The sequence below is a fragment of the Geotrypetes seraphini genome, chromosome 8 (genome assembly GCF_902459505.1).
Source record: "Geotrypetes seraphini chromosome 8, aGeoSer1.1, whole genome shotgun sequence".
Lineage (NCBI taxonomy): Eukaryota > Metazoa > Chordata > Amphibia > Gymnophiona > Dermophiidae > Geotrypetes > Geotrypetes seraphini.
Window position 1 is genome coordinate 114,539,679 of NC_047091.1, and position 23,497 is coordinate 114,563,175.

The following is a 23,497-nucleotide window of genomic DNA, read 5'->3' on the forward strand; positions in this document are numbered from 1 at the left end:
GAGAAACACTGCTCTAGGCCGTTGTTTAGGTTTTTCATGTTGCTCGGGCAATGGGTTTGCCTGCCTTTCTGCCAACAGGTTCCTCAACTTAGGACCGCCTGTTGTAGCCTGTGGACATATGCAGGGTTCTCCTGCATGGATGGGAGGTCACTCACGAGTTTCGTCTCTCTGACCATCTGTTTGTGCTAATTCATTCAATTAAGCGGGGTGCTTCCATTTCTAGGTCCCAGATATCCAGATGGATCCATAGGGCCATTTCATCAGCCTACATTCTTTCTGGGAAACAGTCCCCTGTTTCCACCAAGGCGCTTTCTATCAGGAGTGTGGCTTCTTCATGGTTCGAAGCTAGATCTGTCCCTCCTGAGGAGATTTGTGTGGCAGCAACGTGGTTTTTTCTTCCCATGATTCCAAGTTTTACAGTGTGGATGTTGCTGTGAGGAAGGACTTGGCCTTCGGGTCCTCGGTCTTAGGAGCCAGCGCAATAAGCCCACCCTAGCTGTTTGAGGGGACTCCTTTTGTACGTCCCTATTGTCTAGAATGTCTATTGCACTAACAAAAGAGATTATGTACTTACCCTGGTAAGCTCTTTTCCAGTAGATAGGTAACACATTCTAGACTCCCTGCCCTAGCTTTCTGCTCCTGTTTACAGTTTCAGTCTGTTTATGCTTCTCCAAGCTGCTTCTTGGAGGACTCTCAGCCCTTGAGGGCTGGGAAGAATTTATTTCTATGTTCATTTTCTTGGGGAATTGTGCTTCACTCCTTTGGAGCCTGTGTTGGCAGTTAATGGTACTGTTTTATTACTTTCAGCAGAACACTTTGTTTAGCCTGTTATTACAGGTGCCTCTACTTCACATAGGTGGGTGCCTCTCGGTGCTTGGGTACTAACTGTAGAGGTTGCTAAACAGATCAATGAAGTACTACAGAGGCAGAGGAAAAAGTCCGGAGTGGATTCCTTCTGCAGAGCATGCAAGTATGGTGAAATAACTCTATTGTCTAGAACAGGGGTGTCAAAGTCGGTCCTCAAGGGCCACAATCCAGTCGGGTTTTCAGATTTCCCCAATGAATATGCATGAGATCTATTTGCATGCACTTCTTTTATTGTATGATAATAGTTCTCATGCATATTCATTGGGGAAATCCTGACAACCCAATGAGAATTCGCGGGAGCCAGTCAAAAAGCAGCGAAGTAGGAGGGCTGGGTGCAGAGCCTGACAGAGGGGTTAGTGAGGGAAGGGGTAGATCCGAGAAGGGGGCTGAGCCTGGCAGGGAGAGGCTGGGTGCAGGGGGTAGTGAGTTGGGAAGGCAGGGAGGACAGATGCTCAGGGGGTTGGGAAGACAGATACGGCACATACTGGGAGAGGGTTGGGAAGGTCAAATGCATGTGGGGGGAGGAGTAGGAAAGGAGGAAAAGAGAGATGCTGCACAGGTGAAGTAGTGAGAAGGGAGCAAAAGAAATCCTGCTGGTGGGGACGGAAAAAGGAACAGAGAATTGTTGGACATAGGTGTGTGGCATGAGAGGGAAAGAGAGATGGTGTTACAGTATATGGGGAAAGGAAGAAAGAGGAAGAATTGTTGAACATGATAGTGGTGGAGAGGAGGAAGGGAGAAATGTTACACTGGGAGGGAGGATAGATGACCCAAAGAAGGGATATATGCCAGACCACTGAAATGGGAAGGAGAGAGAGAGAGAGATGTCAGACCACAGAATGGAAAGGAAGGAGGGGAGAGAGAGAGATGCCAGACAGCAGAAAGGAGAGGAGAGAAATGTTAGACCTCAGGAAGAGGGAGGGAAGGAGAGAGAGATGCCAGACCATGGGAGAGGAGAGATTCCAGGCTATGGGAAGGAGAGGGGAAAGATGCCAGATCATATGAGGGGGAAGACAGAGAGGGATGAGATGGTGCATAGGGATGGATGCGGCAGGGAAAAGATAAAAAGAAATGCTTCTTATGAATAGATGGGAGTAGGGGGAGAAATGAATGTTGAGAAGCATACATACAGTGTGCTTTGTGTAGTTTAATTTTGTGGTTAACTATTATGTATTATTAATAAGATTATATTGTGTGTGTATATATGAAAAATGAATGGAAAAAATGGTATTACAATTAGTACTATTATGAGGGCGAGGTCTGGGGCGGAGATTGGGTGGGGTTTGGGGAAGAGCTTGTTGGCCCTCCTAAACAAAAAAGCATTCCGCTGCCTATGGAGATGCAACAGAGAACATTATCTCCTGCACCTTAGGATTATATAGAGAAATGTTATTGGGGTTGATGTTTCATTTTTCCTAGACTTTCCTGTTCAGGAGGCTTCTACAGTATCCCAGCTTCCCCTCCCCCAACCCCGTGGTGTAACCCCCACCCTTCAATCAATTGCACCATTGGAAGATTAGGTTCTTACCTTTGCTAATCTTCTTTCTTGTAAACAGGAATATCAGTCTTGACCAGCAGATATTTACCCTCTTTTACTTCAAAGTCTGTAGAGAGCCTAATTTACATATTCTTCTGCTCCTCCTCCTCTCAATCTGGGCTGTGCCGGATTTCCTCAGTCTGTATCAAAGCAGTTAATCAGCCCTAGAGTAGGTACAGAGAAAGGGGACACAGGGATTCTCCCTGAGACAACACAAGTCTGTTCTGCTCAACAAAAACAGTATTAATTAAAACATTTAGCAATGCATAATGAGGTAAAATGAAATTTGTGTGCAACCTGCATCAACAATTCAAAAGATACTCAATTTGCCATTTTTATTTTTACACTGCTGTAATAAAATTGTGTTTTCTTCCTGACCGTAAGGGACAGTGGAAGTAATCAAGATGTCTGACCGTCTAGATGTGTCTGAGATTGAAAGCAGTTTATTGAACTAACAGGGCAGGCATCAAGACTGATATTCCTGTTTACAGGAAAGAAGATTAGCAAAGGTAAGAATCTAATCTTCCATTCTAGTGCAACAGGAATATCAGTCTTGACCAGCGGGATGTACCAAAGCAATCTCCAGTGCCTAGCGAGGGACAAGTGAGTCTACTGCCATCACTGCAGAACCAAACTCTGCATCCCTTCTGGCTCCTATATCTACCCTGTAAAACATGGTAAAAGTGTGGAGGTAAGACCACATGGCTGCCCTACAAATTTCTTCACGCAAGACAACTCTAGCCTCCACCCAAGACGACGCTACCCCTCTGGTGGAATGTGTCTTTACTCCCACAGGAGACTATTTTCTGCACCTGATATAGGCCAATGAATCCATCTTGAAATGGTCATCTTTGATGCCGATTGCACTGTTGTGCTGTACCCAGGAGCACGAAGAGATGATCTGAAAGGTGAAACTCATTTGTCATCTTTAATAGCGAAGAAGAACTCTTCGGACATCCAGGCAGTTCAGGATCTTGTCTTCCTTCTTTTCTCCGGAGGGCAAGAAAGGCTGGGAGATGCACTTCCTGGTTTGTGTGAAAACTAGAAACTACCTTCGGTAAGAAGGAAAGTACCATTCAAAGTGAGACACCAGTCTCCGAAATCTTGAGGAAGGGTTTCCTGCAGGACAGAGCTTGCAATTTTGTACCCATCTGGCTGAAGATATAGCCACTAAAACATGGTCTTGACTATTAAATCCATGAGCGAGGCTTCCTCCAAGGGCTCATATGGAGCCCAAGTTAGTGCTCATAGGATAGAGATTAAGATTCCATGAAAGAAAAGGCTGGTGCACAGGAGGGCAAAGATGCAATTCTCCCTTTAAAACATCTGGATGAGACGCCAAGGTTTGCTGTTTGGTCTGTCCTCTAAAGTAGGAAAGACCCGTTATCTGTACCTCGAGTGTACCCATTGCAAGGCCTTTATCGAGCCCTTCCTGAAGAAAGGCTAAGACCATGGCAATTGGGGCCTTGGTCAGATCTGTGTGTCTCTGACTGCACCAACTCTGGAAACACTTTCAAGCCTTCATATAGGCTGCCAAAGTGGAATGCTTCTTAGATCTTAGCAGGGTGGTTATCACCAAGTTCGAATAGCCTTTTCACACTAAGGCTTCTTGCTCAAGAGCCAAGCCATAAGACCAAAGCAGTCTGGATCTTCCAGGGCAATGGGACATTGCGAGAGGAGTCCTGGATGACAGGGAAGCCTGAGCCCCTTGCCCCTCTGTAGACACACTAGGTCTGCATACCAAACCATCTCAGCCAGTCCAAAGCATCCTCTTGTGGGAACTTACTCACCTCTTGTAGGAATTTAACCTTCAGAGGACTCTTACTATCATCGGCCATGGAGGAAACATACACCAAAGCTCTGCTTGAGGTCAGGGCTGAACCAGAGCATCAAGGCCATTGCTTCCTGACTCATATCTTTGACTAAAGAACCGAGTGGCCTTCTTATTGCTGGCTGATGCCTTGAGATTGAACGTCGGTCGCCCCCAGCTCTGTAGAATGCTGTCAAAGGCCTCCTAAGACAGAGACCACTTTCTGGGATCCAGTGTCTAACAACTCAGGTACGTTTAGTAACCTGTACCTCTAGGGAATCCACCTTTGGTGTATTAAACAGCTGCTGGAACTTGGCATCCTTTGGGTAGAGCTTTGTCATAGAATTGGCTAACCTCAGGGGCCCCTCAGGGACCTCCCAGTGGTCAGTTAGCATCCTGGTAATGTCTGGATGTGCGGTAAAGCTTGTCATCTGTGCCTTTGTGCTACTCATGAGCGAGCACTGTGTAACAGAGGTCTGAGGTGGCTCAAACTTTAATTCCTGGAGAGATCCTGTAATTATTCTCTACAGAGCAGATTGGTTGAACAGCATGCACTCTTTCAGGTCATCTTCAAGGTCCAGGGCTGCCATCTGATCATGGTTTAGCCCATCAATCTGAGATGCTGAATCTGCAAGCATGGAGGACCCTGATTAAGAAAGCAGAGGCATGAACTTTGAACCATCTTTGTACACATCCTGTGCTGCCTGGGTCCCCAACACTTGAGCATGGCTTTGACTAGGGGACCCCCGCACCCTTCGTGGGGAGAAGCCCAGGCACCACTCTCACTGATACACCCCAAGAGGCCAGGCCAGCTTCTGTAGCTTAAAAAAGCTTCATACATATGTATGAATTTGGGAGTGAAGCACTACTCAGGTTGCTCAGAGGGATCTGGCAGGACCTCCCATTATATCTTCTGGGACTTGTCTGCTGGCCCGCAACTGTGCTTCACTGGGGACGCAAACTCTCCATTTTCTGGCTCCAGCTGAAATGTCTGGCCCAGGAAATGTTCCATATGTGCTCCTATTCCCCCAGAGGCATGAGAAGGGGTGAAGCCCAAAGCTCCCATTCCCGCCTTACGTGCCGCACAGCATATGGGACAATGATAGTAACGTAGAAAATGACGCAGAGAAAGATCCAGTCTGCCCAACCTTACCCCTCCCCTAGGACAGGCATCCACCGCAAATCTGGTATGAATCCAAATGATCTCCATCTGAGGAATCCATCTATGTCCTTTAAAATAAAAAAAAAAAATGAGGGGTTTTTAGGCAGATGGAGGCTTTTAAAATCAAATCAGAAAATCCAAGATGGCTGCTGTGATAGCGATTTTAACGCCTAAAACAGCCCTTGGAGGCAAAAATGAAATACAACAAATTCAGGGAAGTGGTTTTTGGAGGTGGGGGACCCTGTCCCTAGCTTCAGAAACCTTAAAAACAATTATTGAGGTCTCCCCACCCCCATTTTTCCCATAGGCTGTTATAGCCTTACTCACTGTGCCATGCTGGATGCTGAGAGCTGCTTACAGAAAACCTTTAGTCAGAAGTATGAGAAGATTTCTGCCTCAGACAAGGCTGATAAAGGGAAAATGACTTGTTTCTTCGGACTGCAGTCCAGTCTTCCCATGGGACTGGACCCTCAGACCCCTACCAGAGTCCAAATGACATTGTGGGGGGAGGAATGCAGTTGGCCCTGACCCTGCTACAAAACCACCAGAGAAGCCACACAGCTTGCACTCAAGCACACTGCAGACGAGACTTGAAGCGAGCCTGCTTCCAAGGGAATGGCCCCTGAGCCTCCAAATTGTTAATGCAGACTGGCCAAGCAGGAATCATGCAAAGCATGTACCTGCAGGTTACAGACCTCTGTCCTGAAACTTTGTATCTTCTTGTAGCCAGAGATGTCTTGGGGGAACCGAGACCCTCTGCAGCGCCAAAAGCCTTGCTATAGAGAAAACCTGAAAAATAAAGAAATTAAACACAGCTGAAACGAGTAAGATTGAGGAAATCCAGCCCAGCCCAGAGTGAGAAGAAGAGGATGTAAATTAGACTCTGTCCAGACTTCACAGTAAAAGAGGGTACATACCCACTGGTCAAGACTGATATTCCTGTTGCATTAGAAGAAATTTTACTCAAACCGTCCAAGGGGCTGCCTTAGATCATACCATATACCATCTTTATTGGAGCCTGAATGCAGCATATTACTAACCATCCCTTCCATCTAGGGCACAGGTGTCGAAGTCGGTCCTCGAGGGCCGCAATCCAGTCGGGTTTTCAGAATTTCCCCAATGAATATGCATTGAAAGCAGTGCATGCACATAGATCTCATGCATATTCATTGGGGAAATCCTGAAAACCCGACTGGATTGCGGCCCTCGAGGATCGACTTTGACACCCCTGACTAGGGCCTTAGCTTGTGCCTGTTTTCCCATTGCAGGAAAAACTTAAAATAACAGTCCTGTGCATTCACAGTGTGTATATGTACAACACTATGCTTATCAAACTCTGCCACTGAGTTGTAATATACATTTTACCGAAATGATGGGTTTTTTTTCCTGTATCATTAAATGATAAACTAAGGCACACAAAGGGTTATTAGGCTATAAAGCAACCTTAACCTGGCAGAGAAATGTCTCTGGGTATGTTTATGTTTCTTGAGAGCTTCTATACCGCAACTAATGACTGGGGAGTCAATTCAGAGCGATTTACATGAGCTTCTGTAGAGATGTTACCCTACCATTGATCCTGTAGCATGTAGATCCACTAAAGCATCAGTGTTCTTAGTTTCCCCATAGCATGTGTGTTATCAAAAACCGTCTCAATTACCTGTAGCTTGTTATTGATCCTGTAACGTGTGTTATTATTACTACTATTATTTCTATAACGCTGAAAGGCGTACGCAGCGCTGTACATCTTAACATACAATAGACAGTCCCTGCTCAGAAGAGCTTACAATCTAATTTAGACAGGACATTTCAGGGTTGGGGAGGTTATAGTGGGCATAGGTATCTGACAGCAGTGAGGGGGGAGTTTAAGAGTTGAAAGCAGTTTCAAAAAAGTGGGCCTTTAGCTTGGATTTGAACACTGCCAGGGATGGAGCACGACGTATTGATTCAGGCATTTGTACTGAAAACATCTGTGTACGTAGCTTTGTAACCTGTTCTGGACTCCTGGGGAGGACGGGCTATAATACTAACTTACTAACTAAATACAGAGTTACAAAGAGCTTCTGCGAGCTGTTACAATACATGGGCTCTGTACTAACATACACAGAGCTCTGTGGTAGTGTTACAATACAAAGTTATTAGTACTGCCGTGATTATGCCATAATGGTATGGGAGAGAGACTGCACAGGTAATAGGATGACAAAGCACAGGGTAAGAGCCACACAGCGTGCTTAAGCTCTTTGATATAATATTTCACATTTTCAAATTTGATTCAAATTGTTCAGTGTGATCCTAGGCCTCTGTTCTATTTATTCCCTGTGTTTGGCCAGCACCTCACAGCAACCGATCATTTAAGAAACTGAATGTTTTCATAAGCCAACAGGCAAGATAGAGTAAAAGTGCCTATTACAGCTCATTCTTGCTGAACACACTGAAAGCTGGTTTTCCCCATGACTTGCAGTGGACAATATAAGGCAGGTGTAGTCTTCAAAAGCAATCATGCATTTTGTAATGATAGTATATAAACCGCCTTGATATCTCTGGATGATTTGGCAATATAACAAATGCTTGAATAAAGAAATGAAGGTCTTATACTGGCTACAAGATTTTAGATATCTAACCCCCTCTTCGGCTCCTCCCCTTCCCCGTAAATGGGAGTGCCTCTTGCAGAGGCATAGCCACAGGTGGGACTGCGTGGAGTCAGGCCCATCCAGTCAGTGGCAGTGGCACGTGCCAAGGACAGAACTGGAGGCTGTATTGACATTTCTACTGCTTTGTCCCCCAACTAGGTTAATCTCAGGCACCACCACAATATCGGTTCTGGTTATGCCACTTGTCTATTGTCAATGCTCCATTTAACTCTCCAGGCATTTCCATGCATGTATCAAGCTCCTCGTGTCTTTAGGGGTAAAATTTGGTAGCAGAATGGGATGCTGAGGTGTCACTACTCTTGCACATTGATCCAGTGGGAAGAACACTGATAGATTAGGAAAAGAGCCAGCTGTCAGAGCAGGGAAACTAGAATATAACAGGTGAAAGCCACATTTTGATGTATTTTTCATTTGTTACATTGTACATTATTCCTCCCTTACCTTTCCACACCTTTGGTTTCTTATCATCTTTCTCTCCCTCTTCCTTTTTCTCACCACCCGTTTAGACTACTGCAATATGATCTAATTTAATCTAATCTGGGATTTATGAGTCGCGCTATGCCTACAGAGGTTCAAGGTGACTTACAGTACAGTTTATGGAGAACAATTTAGTACAGTACAAGGAAGCTTAGACAGATAATAAACAGGATGTTCTAGAGATATATGTATGCTGGTCTTCCTCTAGCCCAAATCAAATGACGGCAAACACTCCAAAACTGCACAACTCGCTTCCTGTTTAAAGCTAAGAGGTATGATTACACTTCTCCACTATGATCTCAGTGACATTAGCCCCCTATTAAATATTGTATCCTTTTTTAAATTCTTGTGATGGCTCACAAGGCTTATTATTCTGGAGTTTGCCATAACTCTCATCCATAACTGTTCCTTATACACCTTTGTGTAATCTTTGCTCACTCAATGCTAATTGATTAGCTCTTCCCAAACCCAGATTGATTCACTATGAGTCCACTTGTCAGTCTGCTTTCTGGGGGGGGGGGGGGGGGCTTGGTGCCCGAACTCTGGAAAGATTTTCCAAACTACATTCGCTATAGTACTTTTCTAACTAGTAGAGTGGCTAGGTATATAAATATTCTATGTGGTAAAAGAATTCCCATCTGCACCAATGCTTCTTGATCTCCCAAGAGTAACATTTTATAATTCCAGGAAATAGATCTTTGTACTATTTTATCAAGAACTGTCAGGCCCCAATGCCATAATGCAATAGTCAAACATTCTAGGAAAGAATGAAGTAAAGTGCCTGGGAAGGCCTTACATTTAATACCTTGTCTCCCTGTCCATAACCCCATTTGTCGTCCCCCCCCCCTTTTTTTTTTCTGGTAATGTAAGCTTGATGGATAATGTGAAACTGCATCTCCTTTAAGTTTACAGATCTAACCATCATGTTCAGGTTAGTGAAAATGTTCATAAAGTCTGTCCCTAGGTCTGTATTCCAAAGTTGCATGACTTTGTCCATGGGTTGTAATGGGATAGTGGTTTTTTCAGTAACGTATGTATACACAACAAATCAAGGGTTTCAACAGAACAAATGTCAGTGCTCATACACTACTGTTGAAGGGAGAATAAACCACAGAGTGAGAGCGTGCCAGTCACTACTGCAAACATAGGGTGGAGAAAAAAGCCTCAGAATAACACGGCAGTAATAATCACATCTAGTGTAAGGCTGCCATGTGGACTGCTTATTCAATGCACTGGATTTTTTTTCAAAATTGAATGTCCAAAGGTCCAAATTCCAATATGTCTCCCCACTGTCCCTGTAAAGAGTGCTAATAGTGCCGAATCTGGAGGTAGGCCCAGAAATGAGCTCAGGGGAGCTCCCATTTTGCTTGAATTTGAGCGAAGGAAGGAAAAGAACCTTCCCCCTCCTCTTGCTGTTGAGAGCAAGGCAGGCCCTAGTCAAGTTCATAGAGGCATATCTTCTCGGGACAAAGCCCGCCTGGTCAATAAGAACATAAGAACATAAGCATTGCCTCTGCCGGGTCAGACCAGGGGTCCATCGTGCCCGGCAGTCCGCTCCCGCGGCGGCCCTCCAGGTCCATGACCTGAAAGTGTTCCCTATCTAACCTAAAATGTCCATACCCTATTTGCTCAGTATCCTGTAAGGTAAACCTCTATCTGTACCCTGTTATTCCCTTCGCTTCCAGGAAGTTATCCAGTCCCTTTTTGAACCCCAGAATTGTACTCTGGCTTATCACCTCTCCGGGAAGTGCGTTCCAGGTGTCTACCACCCGCTGAGTGAAGAAGAACTTCCTTGCATTCGTTATGAATCTGTCTCCTCTCAGTTTTTCTGGGTGACCTCTTGTTTTAGTTGTCCCTGCTAGTCTAAAGAATCTGCCCCTCTCCACCTTCTCTATGCCTTTCATGATTTTATAAGTCTGTATCATGTCCCCTCTCAGTCGCCGCTTTTCCAGGGTAAAGAGCCCCAGCCTGTCTAACCGTTCGGCATATGAGAGGTTCTCCATACCCTTTATCATCCTCGTTGCTCTCCTCTGGACCCTCTCGAGTATTGCCATGTCCTTCTTGAGGTATGGCGACCAGTATTGGACGCAGTATTCCAGATGTGGGCGCACCATTGCTCGATACAGTGGCAGGATAACTTCCTTCGTTCTGGTAGTGATACCTTTTTTGATAATGCCCAACATTCTGCTCGCTTTTTTTTGAGGCTGCTGCAATATGGATCACTAGTAGTAGAAATTCATTCAGATGTTTGGCCAGGATGGCCGCCAGCAGTTTAACATCATGATTAAGTAATGTTATGGGTCGGTAAGAGCCCATCTGGGCTGGACCTTTGTCTGACTTAGGCAGCAAGACAATGTGGACCGGGTTCTGACATCCAAGACCCCTAGCCATGTCCATATAGTTGTATGCCGCACATAGAGGGTCAGGCACTAAGTCAATTAACATCTTATAATATTCAGAGCCATAGCCATCTAGGCCTGGTGCCTTGGTCAGCTTCACGTTCTTAATACCCCTTATCTCTTCCACTCGTGATATACAGTATGTGCATTTATATTCCGTAATTGGACATCATTCAACTTAGATATTATCACATTCTGAAAGAACGAATCCTGCACCTCCTCATCTAGGGGCGTTTGATTATATAGTTCCCTATAATATTTCACAAATTGAGCCATAATTTAATCTTCTGAGGTATAAGTGTTTCCTTTAGTGTCTTTAATGGAGAGTGTCTTTGATTAATATTAAGATAAAAAAAAAAACAAAAATCAAAACCCAGTTAAACTTTGTATAACACAATCATTGCTCTTCTATGCTCAAATACAGCCTTATTTTAGGCAGTTCTTATCCATTTCCTGATGTTTTTTCCCATATTTGTTCTTCTTTTTTAATCAAATTGTAGTTCTACCCTTTATCCTAGATTCAAGTTAGTCATTCATTTACGTCTGTCTTTTATATGTCTTTAGATGTCTATTTTTATTAATGTTAATCACTTAGAAATTTGTTATAAGCGTTTTATCAAATTTTTAATGAAACTTGAAACTTAAAAACTTGGTTAGAATAGTCGTTGAGCAACAAAAATCTCTGGCCTTCATATTCCATCTTATCCATATTCCATTTAATTTCCAGTAAAACTTTAGCAAATACTCTTTCTAGTGCAATATGTCTAGTGGTTCTGAACACCAGAGCTGTGCATCTCAACCCCATTATTGCTTGCAGAAAACTGTCAATCATCTTTTCAACTCAACCTCATTCCCAGGGAGCTGCTCCTGCCCCCTCAGTTTGTTTTCTGCAAGCAACTTGCTCAGAAGTGTTTCTGTTCAGTGGTTTTATTATTTTTGGGTATTTTTCTAAGTGTTCCATTGGAAACTTGGTGCCCAGAAGTTCCCACTTGTTGGGACTTCTGCCTGGAAGAAGACACAGACTCATGTTGAAGTCTGCTGCTAGCAGGATCAGCCCTTGGGGACACCTAGCTAGCCAGCCTGCTTTTGTATTTTTTTGAAGCTCAAGGGTTGTCCCCTCCGGAGCTGCTCACATCCCTGATTTATTCAGGAGCTTGAGCACAGGTTGTTTGGCTCCTTCTTGGCTGGAATTAATAGTGAGCTAGCTGCATGGTCCTCCCCTTCGCAACAAGGTTTTCTGGGGGTTGAGGCTCAGTCCGACCTCAATCCAACTGGATGCCTGAAGTCCAGGTTCATCCAGCGAATCCGTGAGACAGATTTCTTCGCCATTTGTTCTAGATGAATTCCTATGCAGAAGCAGGCAGACACCACATGGCACAGTGAGTAAGGCTATTATAGTCTATGGAGAAAATTGGGGAGGTCTTTAAAAGTAGAATTTAAAGGTTTCTGCAGTCAGAACCTAGGTCCCCCTCCTCTAAGAAATAGGATAAAGCATTGCATTTGCTGAATGTCAAGTGAGTTCTTCTCTTGTACCTCGAAGTTACCAATGAGTTTCATTATTAGATCACCTCTTTGTTTTGACCAGTCATGCCAAGAAAGGGAGTTCGGCATCTAAAGCCTTGATTTCTAGATGGATTAAAATAGTCATTTCCTCCGCATATGTGGGCTGCAGTAAGCAGCTGTCGATCGCATTGAAAGTGCACTCCACTAGAGTGGAGACTAGGGTTGTCTCACCTGCAGATATCTGTAGAGCAGCTACATGGTCTACCCTCCATATCTTTAGCAGGTTTTATAGGGTGAATGTAGCAGCCAGGAAAGATGCCATTTCCATTCTGAAGGCAGGCTCAATTGACTCTGGGGATTGCTTTGGCACGTCCTTAGTATTCAGGACCACTGGACACATTGCACTAGAAAGAAAATGAGACTCTTACCTCAATAATCTTCTTTGTTGTAGATGTGTCTAGTGGTCCTTAAGTCCCACCGTTTACATGGGCTCCGCTTGTCCTTCTGCCTTAAGATCAGTCTGCATTTGGAGAATTCCATGTCTCTCAGTTACGCTGAGAGGAAAAAAAAAAAAAGAAAAGAAGCAAACTATCAAGCACATACCATCTGGTTTGAGCCTCTGCTTGATGGCAGGACATGCGAGTAGCTACAAGTTCTATATAAGTTTAGTGCTGGTTGCGCATAATTTTGTTATCTGTGTTGATCAGTTATTGGAAAGTTATATTATAGAGTAGAACAGAATTGTTGTGTTGGGAATTGTCCTCGTTCCCCTCTTTCTGGTTATATCTTTCATTACAATGCTGCTTGATTGCTTTTGTATGAACTGAGGGGGCAGGAGCAGCTCCCTGGGAAGGAGGTGGAGTTGAAAAGATGATTGACAGGTTTCTGCAAGCAATTTGCGGGTTCAGATGCACAACCCTAGCATTCAGGACCACTAGACAGATCTGCAAGAAAAAAGATTATTGAGGTAAACCTAATCTTTCTTTTTCCAATTAGTTTATGTACCCTGCTATTGCAATTCATGGTTTGTTGTCATTTGCCCAATGCGGTGTGCTCTTTCACAGAAAATGGTCATGGGGCCTTTTTTAGCACCCAGATGATTTGGAAGCCACATGGAGAAGAAATGATAAAGTTCAGAGTCCTGTATTTTTTCTGGCAGACCTATTACCCTTAGGTTGTTTCTACGATATTTGTTCACTTGCTCCTCAAGTCTATTGGTTAGGGTAGAGACCTGTTTCTGTAAGTCTCCTACCCACATGCTCATTCTCTGGGTCTTGTCTTCTCTCTGTTCTATCTCCGCCAATTTATGTGAATGGGCGTCAAATTTCTCATTAATCTCGTCTGTTGGGGACTGGAGTTTATTCAAACGGTTATCAAGTGCTGCTGTGACTGAATGACAGATTTATTGCGCCCACTTACCTACCAATGCTGCTTGTGCTGCACCATAGTAAAGTCATCTGCCATCATGGATATATTGGTTCATGGCTTATCCCAGGTGCTCCGCTGTGTTTTTGTTGACATTACTCACACCCCCAGCACCTGACCTCGACCTCCGAGCTTCCACTCCTCCCGGAGCACAGTTAAGGTTGAAATCCAGAAAAGCTGATAATAATCTCAGGGTATATTAGCTAATTTTTGCAAGTTGGCCACAGAGGACTTCTTCAGCACATCCTGCTAGGCAGTGTGTGCATCACATGACCCCTCCTGTTAAGCCCCTTCTGATCAACCCTCTGCCTTTGATAACCCTTGAACCACTGTCAAGCCCCTTCCCTCCCTCCCACTGTCCTCCAAACAATTGTCAAGCCACTTCCAAGCTCCCTTTCTCTTTCCCAAACAATCTTTCTTTCCCTGCAGGCATCATATTGGGCCTACCTATGCACAATCCCTGATGGCCTAGTGGAGGAATGGGTAGGAGCAATGCTCACTCACTCCTGCCTGTCACACCTGCCTCTTCAAAATGTCTGCTGCAACATCTAGTGAGTGTGCATCACTCCTGCCTGTTCTCCTACTAGACCACCAGGGATCAGGCACAGGTATGCCCTGGAGGATTCTGGGACGGGTTGTGGTTGTTCAGAGGAGAGGGGGGAAAATTGGAAGAAATTTGACAATTGTTCAGGGGGCTGTGGGAGGGAGGGAGGGAAACAAATTGGAAGTGGGCTGGTGGTTGTTTGGGAGGGGCAGTTGGAAGGAAGAAAGGAGATCAGAAGGGACCTGGCAGTTATTCAGAGGGGTAGTAGGAGGGAGGGGGGAATAGAACATGCTTTACAGCTGTTTGTGGAGGGGAATGGAGAGAAAGGGGATTGGTACACTTCAGACCAATACCCAGAAGCTCTTCGGGTGCCAATACTGAATACTGCTGGCATTGACATTACTTCTGGCACCTCCCCAACTCTGCTCCCATAATACTCCTGTGTGACCCAGCTTAAAAATGGCCATTTTATGCTGATATTGAGAGACACTGCCCAGTTAAGTGCTGCTGAATATCAGTGGTTACCCAGCTCCAAGTTTCAATTCATTTGATATACCACAGATACAACCACAATTAGTCCAAGTGGTTTATAATAATAATATATTATTAAAAGAAAATTATAAACAAAAATTAAAAAGACATAACAAAGGAGGCAATAAACAAAAACATAAATTCAACCAACATACAAGCAAAAATGGGTACAAGGGGGATAAAGAAAGGGGAGGTTACAAAAAAACCAAAAAGGTTGGGGGAAGGAGTAGAACAAAAGGTAAGGGAAATCACAGTGAAATTATGCCCAAACAATTAAGGATATAAGCTGAGAAGTCAAAGAAGAAAGGTTGTTAAAAAAGGGGATAAATTCTTTTTCAGGTATGTTAGCGACAGAAAAAAGAACATAGACGGGATTGTGCGCCTAAGGAAACCTGATGGTAACTTTGTAGACTCGGACTCAGATAAAGCCGAACTACTCAATAGCTACTTCTGCTCAGTCTTTACCTGTGAGGCGCCAGGATCCAGACTGCAGCTACAGACAAGGGGATGCTCAGAGGACCCGTTCCAGGATTTTGAATTTACCACGAGCAACATCTACCACGAGCTATCGAGGCTAAAAGTGAACAAAGCCATGGGACCAAGTAATCTACACCCAGAGTACTTCGGGAATTGAGAGATGTCCTGGCAGGGCCGTTAGCCGCGTGTTTCAATTTTTCCCTAAGCAAGGGAAAAGTCCCCTTGGACTGGAAAACTGCTAACGTCATTCCACTCCACAAAAAGGGATGCAGGTCAGAGGCTGAAAATTACAGACTGGTGAGTCTCACATCAATAGTGTGTAAACTTATGGAAACGTTGATTAAAAACAGATTGGATATGATTCTGGATGACGAGAGACTGAGGGATCCCTACCAGCATGGATTTACGAAGGGAAGATCTTGTCAATCCAACCTGATAAGCTTCTTTGACTGGGTAACAAAATATCTGCATAGGGGAGAGTCTCTGGATATTGTGTATTTGGACTTCAGTAAGGCTTTTGATAGTATCCCACACCGTAGGTTATTAAACAAGATGAATACGATGGGACTAGGAGAAACACTGACTGCATGGGTTAAAGACTGGCTCAGTGGCAGACTTCAGAGGGTGGTGGTAAATGGTTCTCCCTCAGAAACGTCAGAAGTGACCAGTGGAGTGCCGCAGGGCTCAGTCTTGGGTCTGATACTATTTAATATCTTTGTACGAGCCGTACCTCAGGGATTTTGAGGTAAAATTACATTATTTGCCGATGACGCTAAGCTATGCAACGTTGTGGACAGCGCAACCATGCCCGACACTATGAGGCAGGACCTACTTTTACTGGAACAATGGTCTAATACTTGGTAACTGAGTTTTAATGCCAAAAAGTGTAAGGTTATGCACCTTGGTAGCGGTAACCCCTGCAGAACATACACCCTGAATGGTGAAAACTTAATAAGAACTGTCGCAGAACGGGACCTGGGTGTGAAGATATGAAAACTGCCAATCAAGTGGAGAGAGCTTCAGCCAAGGCTAGACAAATGCTGAGTTGCATCCGAAGAAGTTTTGTCAGCCAAAAGCCTGAAGTTATAATGCAGTTGTACAGGTCTATGGTGAGACCTCATCTGGAGTACTGTGTTCAGTTTTGGAGGCCACATTATCAAAAGGATGTGAAGAGAATGGAATCGGTTTCAGCGAATGGCCACTAAGATGGTCTCAGGACTCAAGGATCTCCCATATAAAGAAAGTCTAAGCAGGCTGCAGTTATATTCTCTCAAAGAACACAGAGAGAGGAGAGACATGATAGAGACATTCAAATATCTTACAGGCCGTAATGAGGTGGAAGAAGATATCTTTTTCCCTACAGGTCCCAAGGCAACAAGGGGGCATCCGCTCAAACTCAAGGGTGGGAGACTTCATGGTGACATCAGAAAATACTTCTTCACTGAAAGGGTGGTTGATCGCTGGAATGGTCTTCCACGTCAGGAAGTTGAGGCCAGTAACGTGCTCGACTTCAAGGGACGATGGGATAAACATGTGGTTTCGCTTTGGGGAAATGCTTAGGGGGGAGGTTCTATTAGAGGGAGGGTTCTTTGAGTGGGCAGACTTGGGCCGACGGCCCTTTTCTGCTGTCATATTCTATATTTCTATGTTTCTATCCATGAGTAAGGTAAGGAACAAGGTCAAGAGCAGAAAGCCAAAGAAAAATAGTTTGACTTCTATTACACCTTAAAAGTCGCCTTAAAAGATTTTTCGATGCAGAAGTAGTAGGGTAAGGAATTCCAAAGTGTGGGAACCATAACGGAGAACGAGGAATTCCTATGAAAATTGAGAATAATTGCTGAAATGAAGGGACAATCAGTAACTGTTGTTGAGATGAACGCTTTAGACACAAAAGAGCCTCTCCTGCTCATTTAAATTGCTTTGAATACTGAGCAGTATGTTATAAGAACAAAGAACTATATTGAGGCAAGTCATTCCTGGCAGTATAGAAGTATATGAAAGAGACGCTCAAAATCATATTTGATCCAGTATCTTTCTGTTCCTTTCCTGCTTTACAGTCTGGAAGCTCTGCTTATGTTCCTTCCCTAAGAACCTAATGAAAAGGAATGCCCACAGACATATGTTGAAGGGGGGAGGAGATATATTAAAAATACCGATATACAAAACAGTCATACAAAAGTTACAATTTAGTTATTAAAATTGGGGAGAATGTCAAATTAATCTCTTCTTTTCTTTCCCCTTCCTTAGGGTTGCCAGATTTCCTCTTTAAAAAAACATGAGGACACGTGGCTCCGCCCTGTTCCACTCCCGCCCCACCTCATTCCGCCCCTGGCCCCGCCCCCAAACAAACCTCATGTCTCCTTCCTCAAGCTCTAGCCCTTGTTTAATAATAATAATAACTTTATTTTTATATACCGCAATACCACAAACAGTTCAGAGTGGTTTACAGAGGAAGAGACTGTATACAGACAGCGATATTATAAAAAACTTTCAAAATTACATTAACATGGTGATTAATCAATTTTTCCTGGAAGTGTTTTTAGAAGTACAGCATGGTAGAAATGGAGTCAGAGACATTTGTCAAAGAGATAAATTTTGATTGACTTCCTAAAAGTTTGATAAGAAAGAGCGTTTGAGATAAAGTTGGTTAAACATTTATTCCATTTGCCTGCTTGGAATGATATTGTTCTATTGAGGAATCTCTTGTAGGATGAGAAAGCGAACAAGTAGGCACTAGGTGCATGAGGACTTCTGCGCATGTGTGAATGTTGATGCGATGACATCACACTTATGCACACATGTATGTGATGTCATCATGTCGACATCTGCCCTTCAAACGCGGCCCCAAGGTTGGGGCTTCCAAAACCTGGACAAACTACCAACAAATATCTTCCTACTTGGAGCCATAACAACAATAATGCTTCACAACATTCATTCCTACCAGAACACCTGGCCTTGGTCACATATGTAGAACACAGATAAACCCTATGAGGTACATAATTGAAATGAAAATATGTCTAAAAAACCACCTACATTGGCACTTGGATGACCTAAAAGACAAGTCGTCCAAGTGCCGATAATTGAAACAGGTTTTAGACGTAACTAGAGGCATCATAGGCCTTTTTACTACCTCTGTGCATGCAGAGCGAAAAGGGGCATTTTTCGAGCAGTGGTTAGGGTGGGAGGTGGGCTGACCAAACTTGGTTATCCTGTAGTGATAATTGAAAGCTTGATGAGACTGCCTAGATGGAGCTTATACGTTGTGACTTAGGTGATCTAAAAACAGGTATAAGTGCCCAGGAGGTATACAAAGTGACCAGATAACCACTGCAGAGACAAAGTACAGACCCCCACACACTCCCCCAGTGATCATTGCCCACCCCCTCACCCCTGGAAGCTTTCTTCCGGGGGGGGGGGGGGGGAGGACTCCAGATAGGTGCAAGTGACCTGCTGTAGGGGCTACTAGATGTTCGGTTTCTCCAGACAAAAGTTATAAAATTAAAAAGCTGCTCAAACTCCTGACAGTCCTCAAAAAGAGTACCCTGCTTTCAAATGAACTTGGAATTGTCTGCTTAATCTGGAGCATGCCTCCAGCTATTTTCAGTGTAGTTTAATATACAGTACAATCTTCTGACATAAATAGGACCATTTTCGAAAGAAACTAAAGACCTTTCTCTTCGATTCCATATGCCCTACCAACAACTTTCATCAACACTGAACTCTTCGTTTTATTTCAACCCTGGAACCAAGTACTCAGCATATACCAGTTAATGACTGTAACAGACTCCATCAACCTCATGACAGCTCTCATTATATCTCATTAACTTCTTGCTGTACTTTATTCCTCCTTGAAATGCTCCTGTAAATGTACCTCCCGCTGCTCCTCTATGCTACACCAATCCTCCTCCTCTCTATTTGATACGATAGTCTTTACCTTGAGAAAACCCAAAGGTCTTAATCTTTCCCTAGCACATCCTTGTATTTTAATATTTATCTTAGCTTCTATGCAATGTACTTCAGTTCTCATTTCTGTATTGTAAATCACCTTAAACCTTTGTAGGCATAGTGCAAAGCACAAATACCAGATTAGATTCACTGTCAGATAAGTGAAAAAGTCATATAATATGGAAAACAATGGCAATCCCTTTAAAAAAGCACAGAACACATAGGGCATCTGTATTTACAATACTGTTAATTAACACTAATCAGAAACAAAACAAAAAAACTGATTAAAAAAGGTTCACTCAATTAAAAAATGGGGACCTGGGGTCAAAAATTGCTGGACAAACTGGAAAAACATGGTCTTAGTTCAAAAGCATCCCTTACAGGGTCTCATCCTTTCCTCTGACATTACTTCCTGGTCCCCGCAAACAGGAAGTAACCTCAGAGGGAGGGATGAGGCCAGGGCCAGCAAAGATTTGAAGAGGCACAGGAGGAAAAGGAGAGGTGCCAGTGTCTGGGGTAGTCCGTTCTCCCTTACTACGCCAATAGCCAGATGTCGGATTAGTGAAAGTCGGGTAATAAAGACTTTATTGTATCCTACTAAAAGCCCATGCATAGATGCTGAGCATCCCCAATGTCGAGCAAATTCTCAGTGTGTTCTGGGAAGATAAATTTGTGTTATATTTAGCACGCCCAAAAATTTTGAAACGTAGGCTTCTGTTTGATCGATTTCACACAAGCCAAGAGCAAGCAACAACAGCTATAAAGCAGGAAGCACGCCGGCGGACACTGGACTAGCTGCGGGAGATGGGAAAAATAGGCGTGGTTTCAGGAAAAGGGGCGCGCTTAGCGGCAAGAAGGAGGAGTAGGCGGGATTTTCCGCTACAAAAGGAAAAGAGGGCGGGCCTCGGGGGCGGAGTCCTACCCGGGATAGGAGGGGCGGGAACTTGTCATGTGAATTTCCACATGCTCTAGCTGCCGCGTGAAGTAGGATCGCAGACTCTAGCGAGCCCGGTGACGAGAAGGCGGCGTAAAGACTAATCACTTTCAGCTCTTGTCTCGTATGGGCAACCTCTGAAGTCACTGGGATAGCCACGCGGGAGAGATTCCTAAGAGGTAGATTAAAGAAGGGCAAGGATTCGACTTGGACGTCTGTGCGAATCCAGTAGGAAGTGTCGATTTCTGGATCTCCTCTGCTGCAAGTTTTCATGAGCCGCTCGGATACTTCATAAAGAAAGTCAACATGCGAGGTAATTTTTTTAGAGAGAATGAAGGGAAGGCGTGGCCCGATTATATTTTTTTGATTAAGATTTTTTCACGAGTTTTCTGGAAGAAAGCGTCTGTTATTTGTCTAGTCAGAATGTAGCAGCATCGCCAAGGAAGATTAGTAGCTGTCGGTGCTGGGGATTTAGAGCTTCAAGGTGAATGCAGGCATAGGAGCCAGCTCTGTAGGTGCTTCAGCACCCCCGGTATTGAGCAGACTTGTTGCCTATGTCCGGGAAGAAGCAATTTCTATTGGGTTTCGCATCCCCAATCATTTTGAAAAGTTGGCTCCTATGAATGCAGGACGCATGGAAGCTGTATTTTTTTTAAGATAAATGTGTGGGGAGGGAGAGGAGAAAACATTCATTTGGTGCACTATAATCACCGCGCGATATATGAGATCACTGCATCTTTTGCGCGCCTGTGTTTATTTATTATCCCGTCCAGCCCTTCCTTGTCATCCAGCGCTTTCATCTTGTGCAACTTTCTGCACTGTTTATCTCCTACGTAAGTTCTTGGCAAACGTTTGGAAAGAGAGATACACCCATTCTCTTCCAGCAGTGGCTTAGAAACTGCAAAAGCATTCACAGTCTCTAAAGGAGGAAGGCTCATGAAAATTTCAGCTGCTGAAGTTGGCTGTTGCTAGGGAGGGGTTTAAATTTGGCTAGCCTTCCATATAGCTGAGATGTTTCTGCATACATGTAATTAGGACTTGTTTCATATACACACTGCTTATTATACCCTCAGTGTGTTCTGTTTAATTATGCATGGCAATAGGCAGATTAGAGTTGACTTAAGTTATTACAGTAACAAAAGCCTCATAATCCCTCTTTCAACACGAGGCTGGTAAGATACTGGTTGATGAGCTTTAAAAATGCTGCATGTAAGTTGTATCCTGTGATCTATCAGGACATCGCTTAAACTTACAAGTCGGCGTGACAGTCGCGCCGTTTGAATCGGAATCCGGTTTTGTTGTGGATTTTTGAAACAGGTCAGGTTCGAGGTCATTCCAAGAAAGCTGGAGGGAGACAGAACTATCTGAAAGTTAGTTTTAGGCTAGGGAAGCTGGTTTCTCTTATTGCATAAGGTGGATGAAAGTTTTCAGAGGAAGGGTCAGCGTTTGACCTTAGTTCCTTGTTTCATATAATTTGTGCACTTTGCAGGTTATAGCAATGGAAATATGTCTGCAAATTTGAAGAGACTGACAGCTGGTGAACAGAGTTAATTCTGACTTTACCTTTTGGGGATTGAAAATATTCTCCTGGACTTCTTTTTGTGGAATACAGGTGGTTTTGTTACTGGTGTTCCCTGCCTATCCTATTAATTTATTGCATAGAACTTTTCATATGGTGCATTTAAAGGGTACATCAGTTGCAGCCCTTGTCATTTCACTTTATTATGGAAGTCTTCCCAATCTGTCAGCACTGATTTCAGTTGCTGCTTTTCCTTCTGCTCTCTTCCCTTCACTGGATTCCCTTTTTGCATTCTCTACAGACTGGTGCATGGGGCTTTACACTGTATAATCCTGTTGGCTTTGCAGACCTCCTGTTCCTTCCTTTACAAAGACATCTTGACTGAGAGGGTGCTGCAGGCTGGTGAGCAAAGGTTGTTCTAGTGACCTAGATCTGTCATTGGGAATGGGGAAGGAGGAGGAAGGGAAGAGAGAAGTAGAGTGAAGCTTTCACTTCTGCATAGCCTGTGGACGAGAGATGCAAGTTGGTCCATCAAGACTGGGCCTCGGAGGGAGGACACTGGCTAGCAGATTCTATTACTAAATCTTAGAAATAAGAGCCAAACACTCTGGTCAACCTGTATGAAAAAGATAGCTGGAATGTAAACGAGGCAGAAATATTAGACATCTTTTATTACTGTGAGCTCTGCAATCACTAACTGAAGAAGGGTGTGATTTTTCAAACATCTGTTTGAAAATTCAGGACTTCCTTTTACTATTATGGTTGCTTCAATTGATTCCAGCTGTGTTAGGGCAATTGAGAGCTGGGCTTCTATTGTGGCTGCAGGAACACCGCTCCACATATGAACTGTGTCAGTGGCAGTACTGGAAAATTAAATGACAGTTAAATTAAATGACAGACTCCTGCTATCATTGTAATACATGAAAAATATCTTTAGCCATGTTACCAGCATATTACAAAAATATGGCACATAAACCATCATAAACATTAATAAATCTAAGCTGGGAGGGATCAGCATGATGTATTTGTAATATGTAAAAAAAAAAAAATGAGTCCACTGGTTTGAAATATACAGTGGTTAGTTTAGCAGTTCTGTCAGTGTTTTGGGCATCTGAAAACCATCAGGTAGACATGTAGAAGTCTAAATCTCAATTTTATAAAGGCAGGATATGAACATCTGAAACCAGTATATCCATATGGCAAGGGGGTATGATCTGGGTATGTTTTGGGTGGAATTAGAAAGAGGCCAAAATATGGACATGCAGCTCCATTTACAGAAGGGGAAGGGACATCCTTGTCCAAAAGATTGGACACCCATGTGTAGACCTGGAATTTGGCATATCCAGGTTATAGAAGGTGCTCCAATTGAGCAATTCTCCACTAGATAGAGTAAGGGGAGTCACAGTAGATATTTTTCTGTCCCTAACAATTAAAAAAAAAAAAAAAAGAGGAAAAGATAACTACAAACAGCTACAGGGAGGCTTGAACCCCTGGTTCTCGCCCAGATGCTCTTACCCAGGGGTGCACACTTCCGGCCCTTAAGGGCCATAATCCAGTTGGGTTTTCAGGATTTCCCCAGTGAATTTGCATGAGATCTAACTATTTGCTTGCACTGTTTCCATTGAATGCATATTGATCTCATGCATATTCATTTGGGAAATCCTGAAAACCTGGCCTGGTGAGGGCTGAAGTTGTGCACCCCTGCTCTAACCATTAGGC

General features: G+C 43.8%; 1 protein-coding gene across 1 annotated transcript in view; it reads left to right on the forward strand.

Annotated features, from left to right (window-relative positions):
• Window positions 1-20,278: 20,278 nt before the first annotated feature.
• The window catches only part of LOC117364477 (nuclear receptor ROR-beta-like), a 95,269-nt gene continuing 92,050 nt past the window's right edge, over window positions 20,279-23,497 (forward strand). The window contains exon 1 of the mRNA XM_033953696.1: window positions 20,279-20,572. Coding sequence (XP_033809587.1) covers window positions 20,566-20,572 — 7 coding nt within the window. The 5' untranslated portion in view covers window positions 20,279-20,565. The remainder of the gene's footprint in view (window positions 20,573-23,497) is intronic.